Source organism: Rhinolophus hipposideros (assembly GCF_964194185.1).
Source record: "Rhinolophus hipposideros genome assembly, chromosome: X".
In the NCBI taxonomy this organism is placed as follows: domain Eukaryota; kingdom Metazoa; phylum Chordata; class Mammalia; order Chiroptera; family Rhinolophidae; genus Rhinolophus; species Rhinolophus hipposideros.
The window spans coordinates 92,106,562-92,125,871 of NC_138046.1; the positions used below are offsets into that span (position 1 = coordinate 92,106,562).

A 19,310-nucleotide genomic window follows, 5' to 3' on the forward strand; every position below is an offset into this window, starting at 1 on the left:
ATATAGTCAAAGGGTTCACTCATATTGTCAGAAGTATCTTTATACTGAGTTTAGAGCTCAGTGAAACTTCCTCAAATGGATCTGTGTAAGTGCCAACATGGGTACAGTATTAGAAAGCAAAGGGAGCTCTAGAGTGAATGTGAAGAGGCTTGGGTTCCACTCCTGATTCTACCAATAACCAACTTTGTCATCTTGGATAGGTCATTTCACCTCTCTGGACCTCAGTTTTCTTAGCAGGTGTATAAGAAAGCACAAGATGGCACATAATCAACAATAATCAGTATGTTAATAATCAGTGTGTAATTTTTAATATCTTTATTGCGTTATAATTCACATGCCTTTTAATTCACCCATTCAAAATGCATAATTCAATGATTTTTAGCATTAACAGTGTTTTGCATCCAAGTATGACTGACTCATTGGTGTTTAGTTAATTGTATTTGATGATAACAGCAAGGTGTGAATTAATGGTATAACAGTAATTATTATGACTATGGAAGTAATACTAAACCAACCAATAATTGAATGCCAAGAACTCAATCTAAACAAAATAGGAAATGTAGAGTAGTGAGTAAAAGGCTTTTGAGAGTGTAATTAAGAGAGGGTGTGAGTAAATGTAAATAACCAATCAATCTGTCCATGAAAACTAGTCAAAGAAGGATTAAAACCTACCTGTGAGAAGATACATAACGACTTTGGTTAGTACTTCCCTCATATTCCTGAAGATAGCAAAATATCATCTATGAGAACATTATGGGGCCAAAGGGTACCACCTGATTAGCTACTGGGTCATTAAGTTAATTTTTGGATGTGGTGAGTGTAGAATATGTCAATAGTAATGGTTTCATTCAGCGTATTTTGGCTAAGTGCCAACCATTTGCCAAGTCTTGTGCTGAAAACTTTGATATGAGAAAAGCCCTCTCTGATGTGAAAGAGGTGATAGTGTTGGGAGTTGGGGTGGGAATGGAGAGAGAAGAGAACATCAAACACTGATTCTACTGTGCTATGGTGAGTACTCTAATAAAGGGGCATACAAATACCATGGGGACACAGGGAGGGACAGGCTATCCTTACCTAGAAAGAAATCCAAAAAGGCTTCATAATACCAATACCACCTGAGGATTGTAGAGACAGAGAAAAGCTATTGGGGGATGCACTCCAGGCAGATGGAACTATATGGAGTAAATGCTTGAAATCCTACAAGTTCATGGAATGTCTGGGAAAAGTTCTGCATGGCTGGGCTCTGGGTGATATTGAAGAAGGAATGGAGAATCAGAATGGTAGGTAGGATTCTTTGCCTCATATAACACATTCAAGAATATAAAACTTAACTTTTCAACAGAGTAAAGCTTATCAGAGCATTACTTTTGTTTTTGGTTTGTGATGTGATTAGATTTCTGACCACAGAGTGGTAAATTTCATGCTCAATCCCATAAGGTGTGTCAGGAAAATGCCTTTAGGCAATGGAGTCTGGGGAGGAAAAGGACACTCACCTGCCCTTGACCACATCAGAGAAGCAAGATAAATTTCATTGTATCAGGCATTAATGGTGACATGGTAACACCCTTTTTCATCTTTATTCCTTCCCAGGGACACGTGTCAAGCTTCTTATCATTAGCTACAATTTGTAGGGTAGAAACTAAGGTATAGCATATCTTAGTGACATAACTCCCAGCCTGTGCAAGGACTACCTGCCCACAAGGCTTCCCTTGACCCTTCAGATCTATTACATTTGGGATACTGCAAAGAATTTTGCCATCATGGCCCTGGAAATATACAGAAAATGTTCCACTTCCAGATGGAAGACAGAGAACAGTATTGACAGTACAACTTTAGTGTAGAATAAACACATTTCTTAAAGAATTTTACTTCTGAACACACTGAAAAACTGATTGTAGCAATAAAACAGAAAGACACATAAGGCGATGCTTTACTCTACCAAGCCATGAGAAATACACATAGAAAATATGTTTTTCCATGAATGTGTATTATCTGTTCACTCACCTGCAAAAGAAGGAGCAGGGATTTTCCTGCTCTAACTGTTGGCTTTTTCCCCCCTCAGTGGAAGATTTCCAAATGAAAAGTGGAGGAAAAAATATCTGTTTGAAATTAATTCTTGGTTTTTACATTTTTATATTCTAATTGTTAGCACAATTAATTCTCTAAGCCTTTATTCTCTCTTCCAATATTTAATTCTAGGATTTGGCCAGGTATCTGTCCAAGACGTTTGCAATTTGGAGTTAGCAACTTTTGTTTGAAAAAAGTCAACCTGTGGTGAAAACGCATTGTTTAATGAACATGGAAAAAGCAAATTTACTTTCTTTTTCAGGGAACCCTTCCTGAATATCCTTATGTTCTCCAGCCCATGCTGGCTATGGATCACTCCAGATTATTCCATGTATTATCATCAGTATTATAATATTCTATAATATCTTCTCTTCTATTTTCCACTCCTTTTTTATGACTACATTATGGCTACAGTAAGGGCTTGTGAAGGAAAACACAAATTCAAGCCAGCCCGTTTGGCTTTCTGATAAAAAGCCTGGTGGTGTACAGTGTTGACTAAGATAGAGAACATGGGTGTTAGCTCTGGACATTTACATCCCTTACTTAATATAATGGAAACCTGGGATAAGATGAATAATGACATGTTGACAGTGCTTCCCTTATGGCATTTTTGTCAGGGTAACAACAAACTGCCCCTCTTAGAAGCCAAGTGCAGTGACACTTCTGTCCCTTTGTGTAGCATATGAGCACTCTTTCTTAACTAGTGATGATGATATAGTGGGCAAAGTGTAGACGACAAAAACAGAGGTCTTGACATATGATAGACTTAGTTCAACTCCTAGCTCTGCTATTTTCTAACAATGTGGCTCTTGCAAGTCACCATATATTTCTCCAAGCCTCCATTTCCTCATATATAAAATGAGATAATGATAATTAGTAGCTATGTCATAGAGTTCTTTAAAAATATTAAAGAGGTGATATCAGAAATATGGCAGCATGAGGGGTGCTCCTTCATATCTTCCCTTGAAGTTACAACAAATAGAACAGCTATAATTCAAAAGAGGATTCCCTATGCAACACACAAATACATATGAGAGATCAGATCCAAACATCTGAAGTGGGCGAATCAGGACAAATGGGATGAAGTAAGAGTGAAGTGCAGAGACGGGGGCTGCGGGACACAGCCTGAAGCTCACTGCGATACTGGGAGAGGAGAGAATTGAGACTGCAGGCGCACTCTCTATGGCCCAAGAAATTATGCCTGAAGGACTGGCATATAATATGGCTGAACCCAATGATCAGGGCAGAAACCTCAGGGCAAAGACCAAATACAGAAGTGGAACAACTGCAGTCTACCAGCCCTCACTGCCAGGCAGAAAACAAAGCCACAGAGCCTGGCCAACTCCACCCAACCTCTCAGAGCACACCTCCCCCACACCCTCCCATTGTATGCAGTGAGACACAGAAAAACAGTAGCAGTGCCAAATTAAAGAGCAGAATATCTATTGCCCTGAGAACTGGACAGAGAGTTCCTGAGTGGTAGATACACAGTGTGGCTAATTTCAGTGACAAGGTAGGACCTATAGGGATGAGGCAGTTGTGGTCTGGCAGTCATTATTTCTTGCAAGAGTACAAAGCCACAAACACACATGCTGCCTTTCCCAGCCCACCCTGCCCCCACCTTTCCCAGCTGATCACAGCAAGGACACTCAGGGATGCTGAGACTAATAGCTCTGCATCTAGCTACAGGGGCAGCACTGGGATTTCAGAGGCTCAGAACCCAATCACCCACCACATCCTCCCATGAGGGTGGTCTGAAACCAAGGCCACCTGGTCACAGAGGAGAAGCCTACCTCCCCCAGGAAATCTCCCACCATGCGAGAAACCACAACAGCTCAAGAGGAAATAAAATGCTCCTGCACTACCTATTGGGAAAGTATCTTCCTTTCAACCCACTGCAAAATTCACTTCCATAGATGCCCAGGAAGAGAAATAATCCATTAATTGTCATGAATAACCAAGGTAACAAGGCAGCTCATAAAGAAAATTTTTAAATCTCCAGAAAATACTTGTAAACTTAAAGACATGGAAATATGTGACTTAAATGACAGAGAATTCAAGATTGCAGCTCTGAAAAATTCATTAAGCTGCAAGAAAACTCAGGCAATTTAATAAGCTCAAAAATAAAATCAATGAACAAAATAAATATTTTACCAAAGAGATTGACACTAAAAAGAAATAGAAATTCTGGAGCTGAAAAACTGAATAAGAGATGAAAAATCAAATAGCCAGCTTAGGAAATAGAACTGAACAGATGGAAGGAAGAATTAGTGAGATTGAACATAGAAACCTGGGAATGACACAGATAGAACAAGAGAGAGACATGAGAGTTACAAGAAATGAAAGAACTCTAAAACAACTTACTGACTCCATCAGAAAGAGCAATATAAGAATAATGGGTATACCAAAGGAGAAGAGAAGAAGGAGGGCACAGAGAGTCTATTCAAACAAATAGTTGGTCAGAACTTCCCAAACCTATGGAAAGAACTGGATCCTCGAATCCAAGAAGCAAACAGAACACCTAATTACCTCAATCCTAACAGGCCTTCTCCAAAGCACATTATATTGACGCTATCAAAAATTAATAACAAATAGCGGTGGCCAGAAGGTTCAGTTGGTTAGAGTGTGAGCTCCCAACAAGAAGGTTACTGTTTCAATTCCTGCATGGGATGGTGGGCTGTACCACCTGCAGCTAACATTGAAAATGACGACTGGACTTGGAGCTGAGCTGTGCCATCCACAACTAGACTGAAGGACAATGACTTGGAGTGGATGGGCCTGGGAGAAACACACTGTTCCCCAATATTCCCAAATAAAAAATTTTAAAAAAGAACAGTTTCCCAGAATATTACAAAAAAAGAAAAATAATAAATAAAGAATTCTCAATGAAGCCAGGGAAAAGAAGAGGGTAACTTACTGAGGAAAGCCCATTAGATTATCGTCAGATATTTCAGTAGAAACTCTACAAGCCAGGAGGGAGTAGAATCAAATATTCAAACTATTGAAAGAGAGAAATTACCAGCCAGGAATAATATATGCCACAAAGCTATCCTTTAGATATGAAAGAGGAATAAAGGCCTTTCCGGATACACAGAAAGTGAGAAAATTTTCCACCAGAAGGCCTGCATGACAGGAAATACTGAAGGAGGCTATTCAAACTGAAACAAAAAGACAACAGGATACAAAACTATGAGCAAAATTATTAACAGACAGCTAGAAGCAGGAAATGGCAACACACAGAAAATGGCATCACACATTTAAACATAATAAAAAGTAAAGAAGATAAAAAGAGAAAAAGAGAAGAAAGCCATTTGTACTGCAACTCAGAAATGAACTAACAGCATAAATAGGGATAATTTGTGACAACAAAAACAAAAGGGCAGGGAGTAAGGTCTAAATTTGCAAAGAGGAATGGAGATAAGTAGCATGCTGAAGAACAAATACTACTGTATATACGAGGTGTGATAAAAAGTACAGTGAATTTTTAAATTAAGAAATCATGAGAAAAAAAATGGCGACATGAGGTGAGCCTCTGTAAAGCTCCCCTAGAATTTACAACTAATTGAACAACAAAACTCCACACAGGACTCCCTGCACAGCAGACAGGCAAGATGAAGAGGCCCACTACTGAATTCACCTAAAGGTAGGCAAATAGCGCCAGCAGGAGAAGAGAGAAGGGAGAGGTGCAGAGAGACGAATCCTGCGCCAGCAAAGGATGCAGACCCAGCTAACTGTTCTGAGCTCGCTACATCCCAGAACTACCGCAGCTGCCATAGAGGGAAGAACTTGGACTGCTAGGCATCCGCTTTTGGCCCACAGGGCTGAGGGGGCAGCATATTACACGGGTGAACCCAACACTCATGGCAGAGACCTCGGAGAAAAGACTGAAAGAAAAAAAAAAGACATTAGTTAAAAAAAAAGAAAGAAGGTTGAAAACGGTGGTTTAAGCCCTCACGGCTGAGCAGAGAACAGAAGCCTTAGGCACTGAGACTAGCCGATCCCTCCCTACCCTCCGAGAGCTCGCCCCGCCCCCACCTGCCCTGTGCTAGAAGCAGAACAGTAGCAGTGTCAGATCAAAAGAACAGAATATTTGCTGCTCTGAGAACTGGACCGCAGACACAGATTCGCAGAACAACTAGTTCCGCAAAGGAGAGGGAGCTGTGGAAGGAGGACCCGCTGTGGTGGTGGTCACCTCCATTGCTCTGGGCCACCTCTCACAACTCACCCCGCCCCTGGCCCAACCTATCTGGGCGGATCCCTGCAGGAGTAAACAGAACTGCTGAAACATACGGGCTCTGAATCTAGTGCAGGAAGAGCTTTGGAACTTCAAAAGCTCTCCGCATACCCACATGGACACTGTGAGCTGGGACGCAGGCGAACTATTAACAGAGGAGAAGACCGTCTCCCAGGGAATCCCCACATTGTGTGAGAAGCTGGAATACTGCAGAGAAAACATAGCACTACTGTGTGAGAGAAAGAAAAAAAGGCTGCAATCGGAGAGAAAATAAAACATTCTACAAACAAGTACTGGAAAACAAAAGAAAGACTTCTTCCTATCAACCTGTTACAGAAGCCACTCCTGCAGATGTCTAGGAAGATAAATAATAAATCAGTAATTGCCATAAATAACGAAGGCAACAAGACAGTTTAGAAAGAAAGTGAAAAGTCTCCAGAAAAGGAACTTAAAGATATGGAAATCTGTGACTTAAATGACAGAAAATCCAAGATTGCAGTTCTTAAAAAACGATGAGATTCAAGAAAACACAGAAAGGCAGTTTAATGAATTCAGAAACACAATCAAAGAACAACATGAGCATTTTCCGAAAGAGACTGAAATTTCAAAAAAGAACCATATAGAATTTCTGGAGATTAAGAACTCAATAGAAGAAATTAAGAATGAAATAAGCAGTTTAGGTAGTAGAGTTGACCAGATGGAGGAAAGAATCAGTGACATCGAAGATAGAAACCTGGAAATTACACAGATGGAAGAAGAAAGAGAATTGAGACTTAAAAGAAATGAAAGAACTCTACAAGAACTTTCTGACTCTATCAGAAAGAGCAATATAAGAATAATGGGCATACCAGAAGGAGAAGAAAGAGAGAAGGGAACAGAAAATATATTCAAACAAATTGTTGATGAGAACTTCCCAAAATTGTGGACAGAACTGGATTTTCGAATCCAGGAAGGAAATAGAACACCTAATTACCTCAATCCCGACAGGCCTTCTCCAAGCCACATTGTATTGAAGCTGTCTAAAATCAACAACAAAGAAAGAATCCTCAAGGCAGTCAGGGAAAAGAAGACAGTAACCTACAAAGGAAAGCCCATTAGATTATCATCAGATTTTTCAGCAGAAACTCTAAAGCCAAGAGGGAATGGAACCAAATATTCAAACTATTGAAAGAGAGAAATTATGAGCCAAGAATAATATATCCAGCAAAGATATCCTTTAGATATAAAGGAGGAATAAAGACCTTCCCAGACATACAGAAACTGAGGGAATTTTCTAATATACGACCTGCACTACAAGAAATACTAAAGGAGGCGATTCGACCACCATCAACAGGGACAATTTGTGGCAACATAAACAGGGGGAGAGTAAAGGCCTGAACCGGAATATGGGAATGGAGAAAGTAAGCGTGCTGAAGAAAATGGAATACTCTAAATATCAAACTTTCTTTTACATAAACTTAAGGGTAACCACTCAAAAAAAAAACAACCCAGAACTGAAATATATACTGTAGTAAAAGAAGAAACAGAGGGAAACATCATAGAATACCACCACACAGAAATAACAAGCAACAACAAAAAGGCAAAGAAACAATGGAGACACAGCCTTACCAGAAAACTAAAGACAGAATGACAGGAAATCCTCACATATCAATAATCACCCTAAATGTAAATGGACTGAACTCACCAATAAAGAGACACAGAGTAGCAGATTGGATCAAAAAACTAAACCCAACCATATGCTGTCTCCAGAGACACATCTCATCTACAAGGACAAGCATAGACTCAAAGTGAAAGCATGGAAATTGACACTCCAAGCAAATGGTACCCAGAGAAAATCAAGTGTAGCCGTAATGATATCAGATGCAACAGACTTCAGGGTGAAAAAGATAACAAGAGATTAAGGTGGACATTTCATAATGGTAAAGTGAACTATGCAACAAGAAGACATAACAGTCATTAATATTTATGCCCCCAATCAGGGAGCACTGAAATATGCCAAGCAACTACTAACAGAACTAAAGGGAGAAATTGAGCAAAACACAATAATACTTAGGGGACTTAAATACATCATTGACAGCTATGGATAGATCATCCAAAAAGAAAATAAATAACGAAATAGCAGCCCTAAATGACACATTATATGAAATGGACATAATTGACATATATATAGCACTTCATCCTAAAACTTCAGACTATACGTACTTTTCTAGTGAACATGGAACATTCTCGAGGATAGACGATATATTGGGACATAAAATCAGCCTCAGCAAACTTAAGAAGATAGAAGTCATACCAAGCATATTCTCTGATCATAACACTTTGAAATTGGATGTCAACTGCAAAAAGAAAACAGGAAAAAAACTCAAATACATGGAGATTAAACAACATACTTTTAAAGAACGACTGGGTCAAAGAAGAATTTAGAGGAGAGATCAAAAGTTACATAGAAAAAAAATGACAATGAAAATACATCCTACCAAAATTTTCGGGATTCAGAGAGAGCAGTTCTAAGAGGGAAATTTATATCATTGCAGGCCTATCTGAAGAAACAAGAAAAATCCCAAATAATAACCTCATGTTACACCTTAAAGACCTAGGAAAAGAAGAACAAGTGAAACCCAAGGACAGCAGAAGGAAGGAAATAACAAAAATCAGAGCAGAAATAAATGAAATAGAGAACAAATAGACAACAGAAAAAATTAATGTGACAAAGAACTGGTTCTTTGCAAAGATTAACAAAATTGACAAACCCTTGGCTAGGCTCACTAAGATAAAAAGCGAGAAGACACTAATTAACAAAATCAGAAATGAAAAAGGGGAAGTTATCATGGACATCACAGAAATACAAAGGATCATCCAAGAATACTATGAAGGACTGTATGCCACCAAATTCAATAACCTAGAAGAAATGGACAAGTTTTTAGAAACATATAGCCTTCCAAGGCTGAACCATGAAGAACTGGAAAATCAAAACGGACCGATCACCCGTAACGAAATTGAATCAGTCATCCAAAACCTTCCCAAATGGGACCAGATGTCTTTACTAGTGAATTCTACCAAACCGTCAAAGAGGATCTAATACCAATCCTGCTGAAACTCTTCCAAAATTTTGAAGAAGAGACAGTACTCCCTAACTCATTTTATGAGGACAACATTACCCTGATACAAAAATCTGGTAAGAACAACACAAAAAAAACAAAACTACAGACCACTATCTCTGATGAATACACATGCAAAAATCCTAAACAAAATTCTAGCAAATCTAATACAATGCATTAAAAAGATTATTCATCACGACCAAGTGGGGTTCATCCCTGGGTCACAAGGATGGTTATATACGGTTAATAAAGGCCATATATGAGAAGCCCTCAGCTAATCTCATGATTAATGGTGAAAAACTGAAGCCCTTTGCTCTACGTTCAGGAACACGACAGGGCTGTCCCCTATCACCTCTGCTTTTCAACATAGTGTTGGAAGGCCTTGCCAGACCAATAAGGCAAGAGAAAGAAATAAAAGGCATCCAAATTGGGAATGAAGAAGCTAAATTGTCACTCTTTGCAAACGACATGATGCTATATATGGAAATCCCTAAAGACTCCACCAAAAAGCTATTAGAAACAATCAACAAGTATAGTAAAATTGCTGGCCACAAAAATCAACGTACAAAAGTCCATTGCATTCCTGTATACTAACAATGAAATCTCAGAAAAAGAAATACAAAAACAATTCCATTTGTAATTGCAGCAAAAAGAATGAAATACCTAGGAATAAACTTAACCAAGGATGTGAAGGACCTATATGCTGGAAACTATAAGACATTTATGAAAGAAATTGAAGAAGACACCAAGAAATGGAAAGACATTTCGTGATCATGGATTGGAAGAATCAAGATAGTTAAAATGGCCATATTACCCAAAGCCATATACAGATTTAATGCAATCCCCATTAAAATCCCAATGGCATTTTTTAAAGAAATAGAACAAAAAATCATCAGATTTGTTTGGAACCACAAAAGACCCCGAATAGCCAAAGCAATATTAAAAAAAAAAGAACAATACTGGAGGTATCACACTCCCTGATTTTTCCTTGTACTACAGGGCTACAATAATCAAAACAGCTTGGTATTGGCGGAAAAACAGACACATAGACCAATGGAATAGAATTGAGAACCCAGAAATAAAACCACATAAATATGGACAGATAATTTTTGACAAAGAAGCTAAAAACATACAATGGAGGAAAGACAGCCTCTTCAATAAATGGTGCTGGCAGAATTGGACAGCTACATGCAAAAGAATGAACCTGGACTGCTATCTGTCACCATGTACCAAAATTAATTCAAAATGGATCAAAGACTTAAGCATAAGACCTGACACAATAAACTGCATTGAAGAAAACATAGGTACTAAACTTATGGACCTTGGGTTCAAAGAGCATTTTATGAATTTGACTCCAAAGGCAATGGAAGTAAAAACTAAAATAAACAAATGGGATTATATGAAACTGAAAAGCTTCTGCACAGCAAAAGAAACTATTGACAAAATAATGAGGCAACCAACTGAATGGGAGAAGATTTTCGCAAACAGTTCCTCTGATAAGGGGCTAATATCCAAAATATACAAGGAACTCATGAAACTCAACAACAAAAAAACAAACAACCCAATTGAAAAATGGACAGAGGACCTGAAGAGACATTTCTCCAAAGAGGATATACAAATGGCAAATAGACATATGAAAAAATGCTCAACATCGCTAATCATCAGAGAAATGCAAATGAAAACCACAATGAGATATCACTTCACCCACCCCAGTCAGAATGGCTTTCATCAACAAAACAAATAGTAACAAGTGTTGGAGAGGCTGTGGAGAAAAAGGAACTCTCATACACTGTTGGTGGGAATGCAGACTGGTGCAGCCGCTATGGAAGGCAGTGTGGAGGTTCCTCAAGAAATTACGAATAGAATTGCCATATGACCCAGCAATCGCCCTCCTGGGTATCTACCCCAAAAATATAAAAGCATTTCTCTATAGAGACACGTGTACGCCAATGTTCATTGCAGCTTTGTTTACGGTGGCCAAGACATGGAAACAACCAAAATGTCCTTCGATAGATGAATGGATAAAGAAGTTGTGGTACATATACACAATGGAATACTATTCGGCGTTAAGGAAAGATGATATAGGAGCATTTGTGACAACATGGATGGATCTTGAGAGTATAATGCTAAGTGAAATAAGTCAGACAGAAAAAGCAGAGAACCCTATGATTTCACTGATATGTGGTATATAAACCAAAAAGAACAAGACAAACAAATGAGAAACAAAAACTCATAGACACAGACAATAATTTAGTGGTTACCAGAGGGTAAGGGGGAGGGGGGTGGGTGATGAGGGTAAAGGGGATCAAATATATGGTGATGGAAGGAGAACTGACTCTGGGTGGTGAACACACAATGGGATTTATAGACGATGTAATACAGAATTGTACACCTGAAATCTATGTAAATTTACTAACAATTGTCACCCCAATAAATTTATTTCAAAAAAAATTCTAAAAAAAAAAAAACAAACTAATGGCACAGTAATGCCTGGTCACATTCAAAATTGTTTTTTATATTAATGTCCACCAAATAAAAACCTATTCCCCCACTCTAAAAAAAAAAAAAAAAAAGCAATCTTCTGGCAGCACTTCCAGCTCCTGAAAATAAGCCTTTTATTCTTGAAGGGGGTTTGAGGAATGCATCACAATGTCCACCACAGTCTCCCTACCTCTATATTCTCTTCTGCAAAATAGAGATAATAATTGTAACAACCTCATAGAGTTGCGGTGAGGATTAATGCCCTTAGAAGAGTGTTTGACACCCAACAAATGTTAACTGTTGTAATTTAATGCAGTAAAACTCTTAACACTAGTAGAGGTAAGTGCTCGATGAATGGTAGTTTTAGAGCCATAGTCAGACTTACAGATTTGTTACATGTTACTGATGGAAAAGAACTTAGAAATCATTGGACCATGCTCTTTAAGATATGGGGAAGTCAGAGCTGAGTGAGAGCAAGTGATTTGCCAAGTTCATTGGTGGAATAGCCAGGTAGGGAACTGGGCGCCTGTGTCAGCTTGTAAAGAGTTAGTGAGCCATTGAAGGAGCTACACGTGACTGGGCTCTTACAGTCTCTCACTTCATGTTAGTGAAACATACATGTCCCATTGATTTCAGTCCCTTTACATATAAGCTGTTGGTACAGGAGTAGACTTATACTTTTATTCCATTTTGTCAATGACAAGGATCATGAAAGAACTGGAGGAAGCTGTGAACATTATTTCAAAATTGACAACGTACTCCTGATGTTTAGAATCTGAGGAAACTGACCAGCTTTGTGGGAAGGTTCTTCTCTGGTTCTCTAAGACTGACCACTTTTCCTCTCTGCTTTTGTTTCAAGAGTTCTACGCCAGCCAGTGGGCAGGATTTATTTTGCAGGCACTGAGACTGCGACACACTGGAGTGGCTACATGGAGGGGGCTGTGGAAGCTGGGGAGAGAGCAGCCCGAGAGGTAGGGTCTGGGGTCATGGACTGTGGGGAAGGTGACAATTCATGGGCCTGACACAGGTCAAAGATGTCTGATATCCTGGAGGCCAACACACCAATAACTTCCATCTGAAGACCCATGAAACACAATTTTAACAATAGTCTTAGGTAAAGCAAACACCTTAACCCAAAAATAACAATGAAAATATCTATCATGTCACCCAAGGTAAAAAGAGCTCATGGGGCTAAAAGATCACTATGGCTATACTTGAAAGATAACCTAGGTCTAACATTATAGGACCAAACATGTTGCTATTGAAACTCAGAATTTATTTATATATTTCCCGACAGTTCCTCTGATATTATCCCATTAAACCATGTTCAAACTATTATAATTTATGGTGAACCTAATGATCAGAGCCTCTTATGCCATCAATAAAAGACTTTCTGGAGTCTTTTAATGGTTCAGTGGACTGTGTTAGCTTTTACCGTGGTGTTTTTGATGGATGTCCCGAGACTCAGTTAGTCCTTTATTTAAAGAGCAGATTAAGAGAAAGATGGTGCCACTTTCTCTTAAGAGTATTCATCAAGATATTCTTTCTTTTCAGATTCTGTATGCTATGAGGAAGATCCCAGAGGATGAAATCTGGCAGTCTGAACCAGAGTTTCTAGTAGGTTATATTTTGTTTCATGAATTTAAATCTCTTTCCTCTAAAAGCAATTATTTGCAAAAATAACACACTTGTATATATTCACATACCTTTCCCTAAGTGATTCAACCCATGAATGTTTAAAGAGTTAGGGCAGAGGTGAGAGATTTAGAAGTATTTTCATAAAATTGTAGCTGCCACATTTATTACAGATTGTTAGGATACACACACACACACACACACACACACACACAGTGCCAAAAAATGTATATATATTTTAAGAAAAGAAAACTGTATTAAAATTGTAATACTCAATATATACTGATAACAAAAGATGAATGTAAGTCACATTTGACTTCTGCAATTACAAGAGGTGCTCAAAGTGGTTACCATCAGTGTCCAGACACTTCTGATCATGGTGAACTACTGTTTGAGTAACGTTGACCAAAGTGTCCACTCATATACATTTTTTGGCACCCCGGTATAATATATATATATATATATATACCTCTAGACATATTAAGCTCTAGACATATTAAGAACTCAACACATGCCTGTTTAATAAACATGTAACCTGGTGAGTCTCAGCAGGAGGTAGAAAATTAAAGGAAGATATGTCAGCATAACCCTGTCCAGCGGCAAAGGGATGGAATGAAATGGAGCAGATTTAGATTAAAAATGCATTTTTGATTTATTACAAAAATAATAGTGCATATAACACCAGGAAGTCTTCCTGAATAGACAGAAGGACACATACAGGATAGAGTGAAATGCATTGTATAGGACAAGGGTCAAAAAAGGTCAAAGTTATTCCTCTATCAAGTATGAAGTCAAAAAGAACAGCCCTGCCAATCCAAGTCATTCATTCTCTTAGTACTTTTGTCAGAGATAGAATTGAGGACTGAGTTGGCCATAGATTCATTCAACTCAACAGCTATTTATTGTGCACCTACTCTGCACGAGTTGCTGTGATAAGGGTATAGCAGTGCTTTCATAGAGCTCAACATGCAGTTAGGAAAACAGATGATAACAAAACTGTGCAAGTGTGATGAAGAAGACATGCTGAGAATGTAAAAAGAGGGATCATTTTAGCCTGGAGGCACAGGAAAGGCTCCCTGAGGAGGTGATATATAAACTGAGACTTGAAGGATGAGTCAGAATTAGTTAAGGAAAGGGCTCAGTCGTGTATGGGGGTGAGTGTTATGACTAGAGGGAATGCTATGTTTAATGGCCCAAAGTTTGGCAAAAGGGGATCATGTTCAGAGAACTGGAGGAAATACAGACTTATTGGAGTGAAGTACACAAGCCTTATACTGACACCAAATGTTCTCTGAACCCAGGATGTCCCTGCGCAGCCCATTACCACGACTTTCTTGGAGAGACATTTGCCCTCTGTGCCAGGCCTGCTGAGGCTGATTGGATTGACTACCATCTTTTCAGCAACTGCTCTTGGCTTTCTGGCTCACAAAAGGGGGCTACTTGTCCGGGTCTAAAGAGAAGGCATCTGTAACCACACCCTCTTCCTCTTATCTTATCATCTTCCAAGTTCTCTGCATTTGTCTTTAGAATCCTGTATTGTTATAGCTGGAAGACCTTAGAGACCATCTAGTCCTTATCTTCTGTTTTACGGTTGAGCCAACTAAAGCTAGAGAGGTAGAACTTAATTGTCCAAGGTCCACAATTAGTCACTGATATTTTGGCGACTAGAACACAGGTCCATTGCTTTTCCCACCTCCTGGGATGTATCCCCCAATAATCCACCTCTACTCTCTGCCATGGTTGCTGATGGTGTCTTTTTGTATGAGTTTATTCTGTACTAAGTTGTTAAGTACTACAACTATAGTACTTCTGCTGTTGTTATGCAATAAAGTTGATTCACCAGATGTCTGTTGTTTTTTTCTTTTGGGGTAATGACTTTCAAGGTTTTGACAGATCAATTCAAGATCCAGCATTAGGATAGGATATGGATATAAATAAATATTAGGTTATGGATATAAATGCTTTAAAGTATTTAGTCAAAATTTCCTTGAAACACTGGTAATGCATGCATTTTGATTGTGCTGTCCATCATGGGTGGTGTGTGTGTGAACACTTGGTAAACGATGTATAATGATATGATAAGGATGCTAAAAGACAGCTCCTTGCTTTAACCCCCCGAAAAATACTGTCAAAATAATTGACATATTAATAAGCAAGATTCTTTAACTATTAAGATAATTACAATATTTCATCTGACCTTTCATATTCCTTACTAGAGCAAAGTTTTTTATTAGGTACACTAATTACTTTAAAACTACAGTTTCACAGTCCATTAAATTCTATTTGAACTACTCTTCAAATAGTATCATCATTTCAAAGGACTCATACCTCTCAACTCCTAAGGTCAGTTTTTTATCAGGATATGTTTAAATCCGTAAATAACCATTCTCACACGCTCCCTTAGAAAATGAAGCTTATTCTTAGCATAAATGGAATTTAAGAAATCCCCTAGGATTAATCAATAACAGTATAGAATTTCTGATTTTACTGTGACATTTACATTTATGAATTTATAGGAACTTTGGACACCAAATGAGGGAATTAGAGAACCCACTAAGACTTTCTTTGTAGATTTTGTGCTTTGACTCTGTCTAAAAATGTAATGTACTTGACATAACAAGGTCTTCTTGAGCATGTTCCCCTCCAAAGAGATACCTTCCCCTAGTAGACACATCCATTAAATCAAAACCACAGTGAGATATAACCTCATGCCTATTAGAATGGCTAGCATACAAAAGACAAAAGAAGACACATGTTGGCAAAGATGTGGAGAAAAAGAAACTGTGCACTGTTGGTGGGATTGTAAATTGGTGCAGCCACTATGGAAAACAGTATGGAGGTTCCTCAAAAAACTAAAAATAGAACTACCATATGATCCAGCAATTCTACTTCTGGGTATTTATCCAAAGGAAACAAAAACCCTCTGTCTAACAAATGATTTATACCCGTATGTTCATTACAGCATTATTTATAATATCCAAGATACGGAAGCAACCATAGTATCCATCAGCAGATCAATGGATAGAAGAGTTGTAATTTATTCTCTCTCTCTCTCTCTCTCTCTCTCTCTCTCTCTCTCTCTCTCTCTCTCTCTCTCTCTCTCACACACACACACACACACACACACACACACACACACCAGAATATTCAACCACAAAAAGGGGGAAATTTGCCATTTGTGACAACATGGATGGACCTTGAGGGCATTATGCTAAGTGAAATAAGTCAGACAGAGAAAGACAAATATGATATAATCTCACTTATATGTGTAGTCTAAAAAAAAACTCTTGAAAAAAATATCAGATTTGTAGTTATCAGCATAGGGGAGGGGGAATTGGATGAAGATGGTCAAAAAGTACAAACTTCCAGTTATAAAATAAATAAGTACTAAGGATGTAATGTACAACATTATGATTATAGTTACTGCTGTATGGTATATATGAAAGTTGTTAAGAGAGAAATCCTAAGAGTTTTCATCACAAAGAAAATCATATATATATATATTTTTAATCTATATGAGATATTGAATGTTAATCAAACATTGTGGTAATCGATTCTCAATATATGTAAGTCAAATCATTATGTAGTACAGCTTATACAATGCTGTATGTCAATTATATCTCAGTACAACTAAAAAAAAAGATTTATTGAGTGAAAGAAAAGGTCAAATAAGGAATTACCTTGTCTGGGAATCTCCTGGACCATTCATCCTCCAGTTGAGAGAGGTGGCCTTTTGTTTTCCCAATGTTACATGCATGGGTCTCATGTCCTGCACTTAGACATTACAATGCAATCGTGTCATCTTGTTAAATCACATGATTTGACTGAGGTTCCAAGTCACATTAGATATCAGTTACCAAGGTAATGCTGAGATAGACATAAATTGGAAACTTTAAAGGAAAAAAATAACAAAACCAGTTTCTTTTTTGTTGAAACTCCTCATTAGTTTTGAGAGTACAAAAAGAGTGTATTTCTAAAGGGGGTATATTTGTGAAAAAATCTCTTTAGAGAGAGCTGGCATGCTTAGGGTCCAATCTACCCCAAAGGAGAAGGACAGAGTGCTTGCTACCTTCTCATCTCAAGTCTAGTGAGAGGAGTTGCAAGGAGACCTATTTGAGAGCTTGACACACCCCTGAAGAGACTAAAGCCCTGGATCTTTTTTTTAAATTAAAGTTTATTGGGGTGACAATTGTTAGTAAAGTTACATAGATTTCAGGTGTACAATTCTGTATTACATCATCTATAAATCCCATTGTGTGTTCACCACCCAGAGTCAGTTCTCCTTCCATCACCATGCATTTGATCCCCTTTACCCTTATCTACCACCCCTAACCCCCTTACCCTCTAGTAACTACTAAACTATTGTCTGTGTCTATGAGTTTTTGTTTCTCATTTGTTTGTCTTGTTCTTTTGCGGTTTGGGGTTTATATACCATATATCAGTGAAATCATATGGTTCTCTGCTTTTTCTGTCTGACTTATTTTGCTTAGCGTTATAATCTCAATATCCATCCATGTTGTCACAAATGGTCCTATTTCATCTTTTCTTACTGCCAAACAGTATTCCATTGTGTATATACACCACAACTTCTTTATCCATTCATCTATCGAAGGACATTTTGGTTGTTTCCATGTCTTGGCCACCGTAAACAAAGCTGCAATGAACATTGGAGCACATGTGTCTTTATGTATAAATGTTTTCAGATTTTTTAGGTAGATACCCAGGGGAGGGATTGCCGGGTCATATGATAATTCTATTCATAATTTTTTGAGGAACCTCCACACTGCCTTCCATAGCGTAAAGCCCCGGATCTTGCTTAAAATGCTTTTGACCAGAGAGAAGGAAAGCCACAGATACTTCAGGAAAATAGACGCTGAATGGAGATCAAAATTGACTAACCAAAGGAGAGGTACTGCCTGTGTTGTGGTTATCAAAGTCAGAAAAAGCTATCTCAAAAGTCTCTGAAACACACACACACACTCACACACACAGACGCGCGCACACACACACACAAAGAAAAACCGAAAAGAGTTCCTGTAAGAGTTAATTCTCATAAAAACCAGAACCCGAACATATGAAACTTTTATAAGACTACCAGTCAACTAGGAATGTTCAGTAAGCCCCGTTCCCTCCTGCCCTTCCATGCCCAATCCAGAATCAACAGTTGACAAGCTAAGCAAGGAATAGAGAAGGAGAGGGAAATTTGACTATAGGCTCCTTCAAGATGGCACACCAGCCCCTGAAGCTGGTCCTAAGTGGAAGAGGGGAGAAAAGTCGAACTCTAAATCAAGTTCAGAGATTTGATTGTTCCACAATTATCAAAATTCAATTTATTGAATTGAACCTTTGATTTTTGACATAAAGAAACTTTAGAATTTCTTCTAATGTAAGAGTGATTGGCAGAGTCATCAACCTGCCAGGATTTTCAAACAGAAAAAGGGAGAATCTTCCCTCATTGAGCAGGCTTAAATGAACAGTGGAAGATAAAGTTGTGATTTCTTTACGTTCTATTCAATGCATTGGTGTTTTCATTTATTTTTTAGAGCAGAGACTGTTTTCTATTCATCTTTTCATTTTTTTTTGTGTCTCCTATGGTGCCTAAGTCATCATAGTGTCTCAAAAATATAAATGAATTAATTCCTGTAATTTTCATTGTAATTCTGGGTTTGACAATCCTGTCATACCCACTATTTGTAAAGTGAGTGCTTCTGTGCCCTCTTTTGCAGAGAGATAATTTTCACACTCCTTTTGAAAGTATCAATTGTCTTGACTACATTTTAGTTGAGGTAATGACT

General features: G+C 38.2%; 1 protein-coding gene across 3 annotated transcripts in view; it reads left to right on the forward strand.

Moving 5' to 3' along the window:
• Positions 1–15,359, forward strand: part of MAOB (monoamine oxidase B) — a 136,290-nt gene extending 120,931 nt beyond the window's left edge. For all 3 annotated transcript variants that reach the window (XM_081041906.1, XM_081041907.1, XM_081041908.1), the window contains 3 exons: positions 12,740–12,851; positions 13,435–13,497; positions 14,817–15,359. In XM_081041906.1, coding sequence (XP_080898032.1) covers positions 12,740–12,851; positions 13,435–13,497; positions 14,817–14,969 — 328 coding nt within the window. In that variant the 3' untranslated portion in view covers positions 14,970–15,359. The remainder of the gene's footprint in view (positions 1–12,739; positions 12,852–13,434; positions 13,498–14,816) is intronic.
• The last annotated feature ends 3,951 nt before the right edge of the window (positions 15,360–19,310 follow it).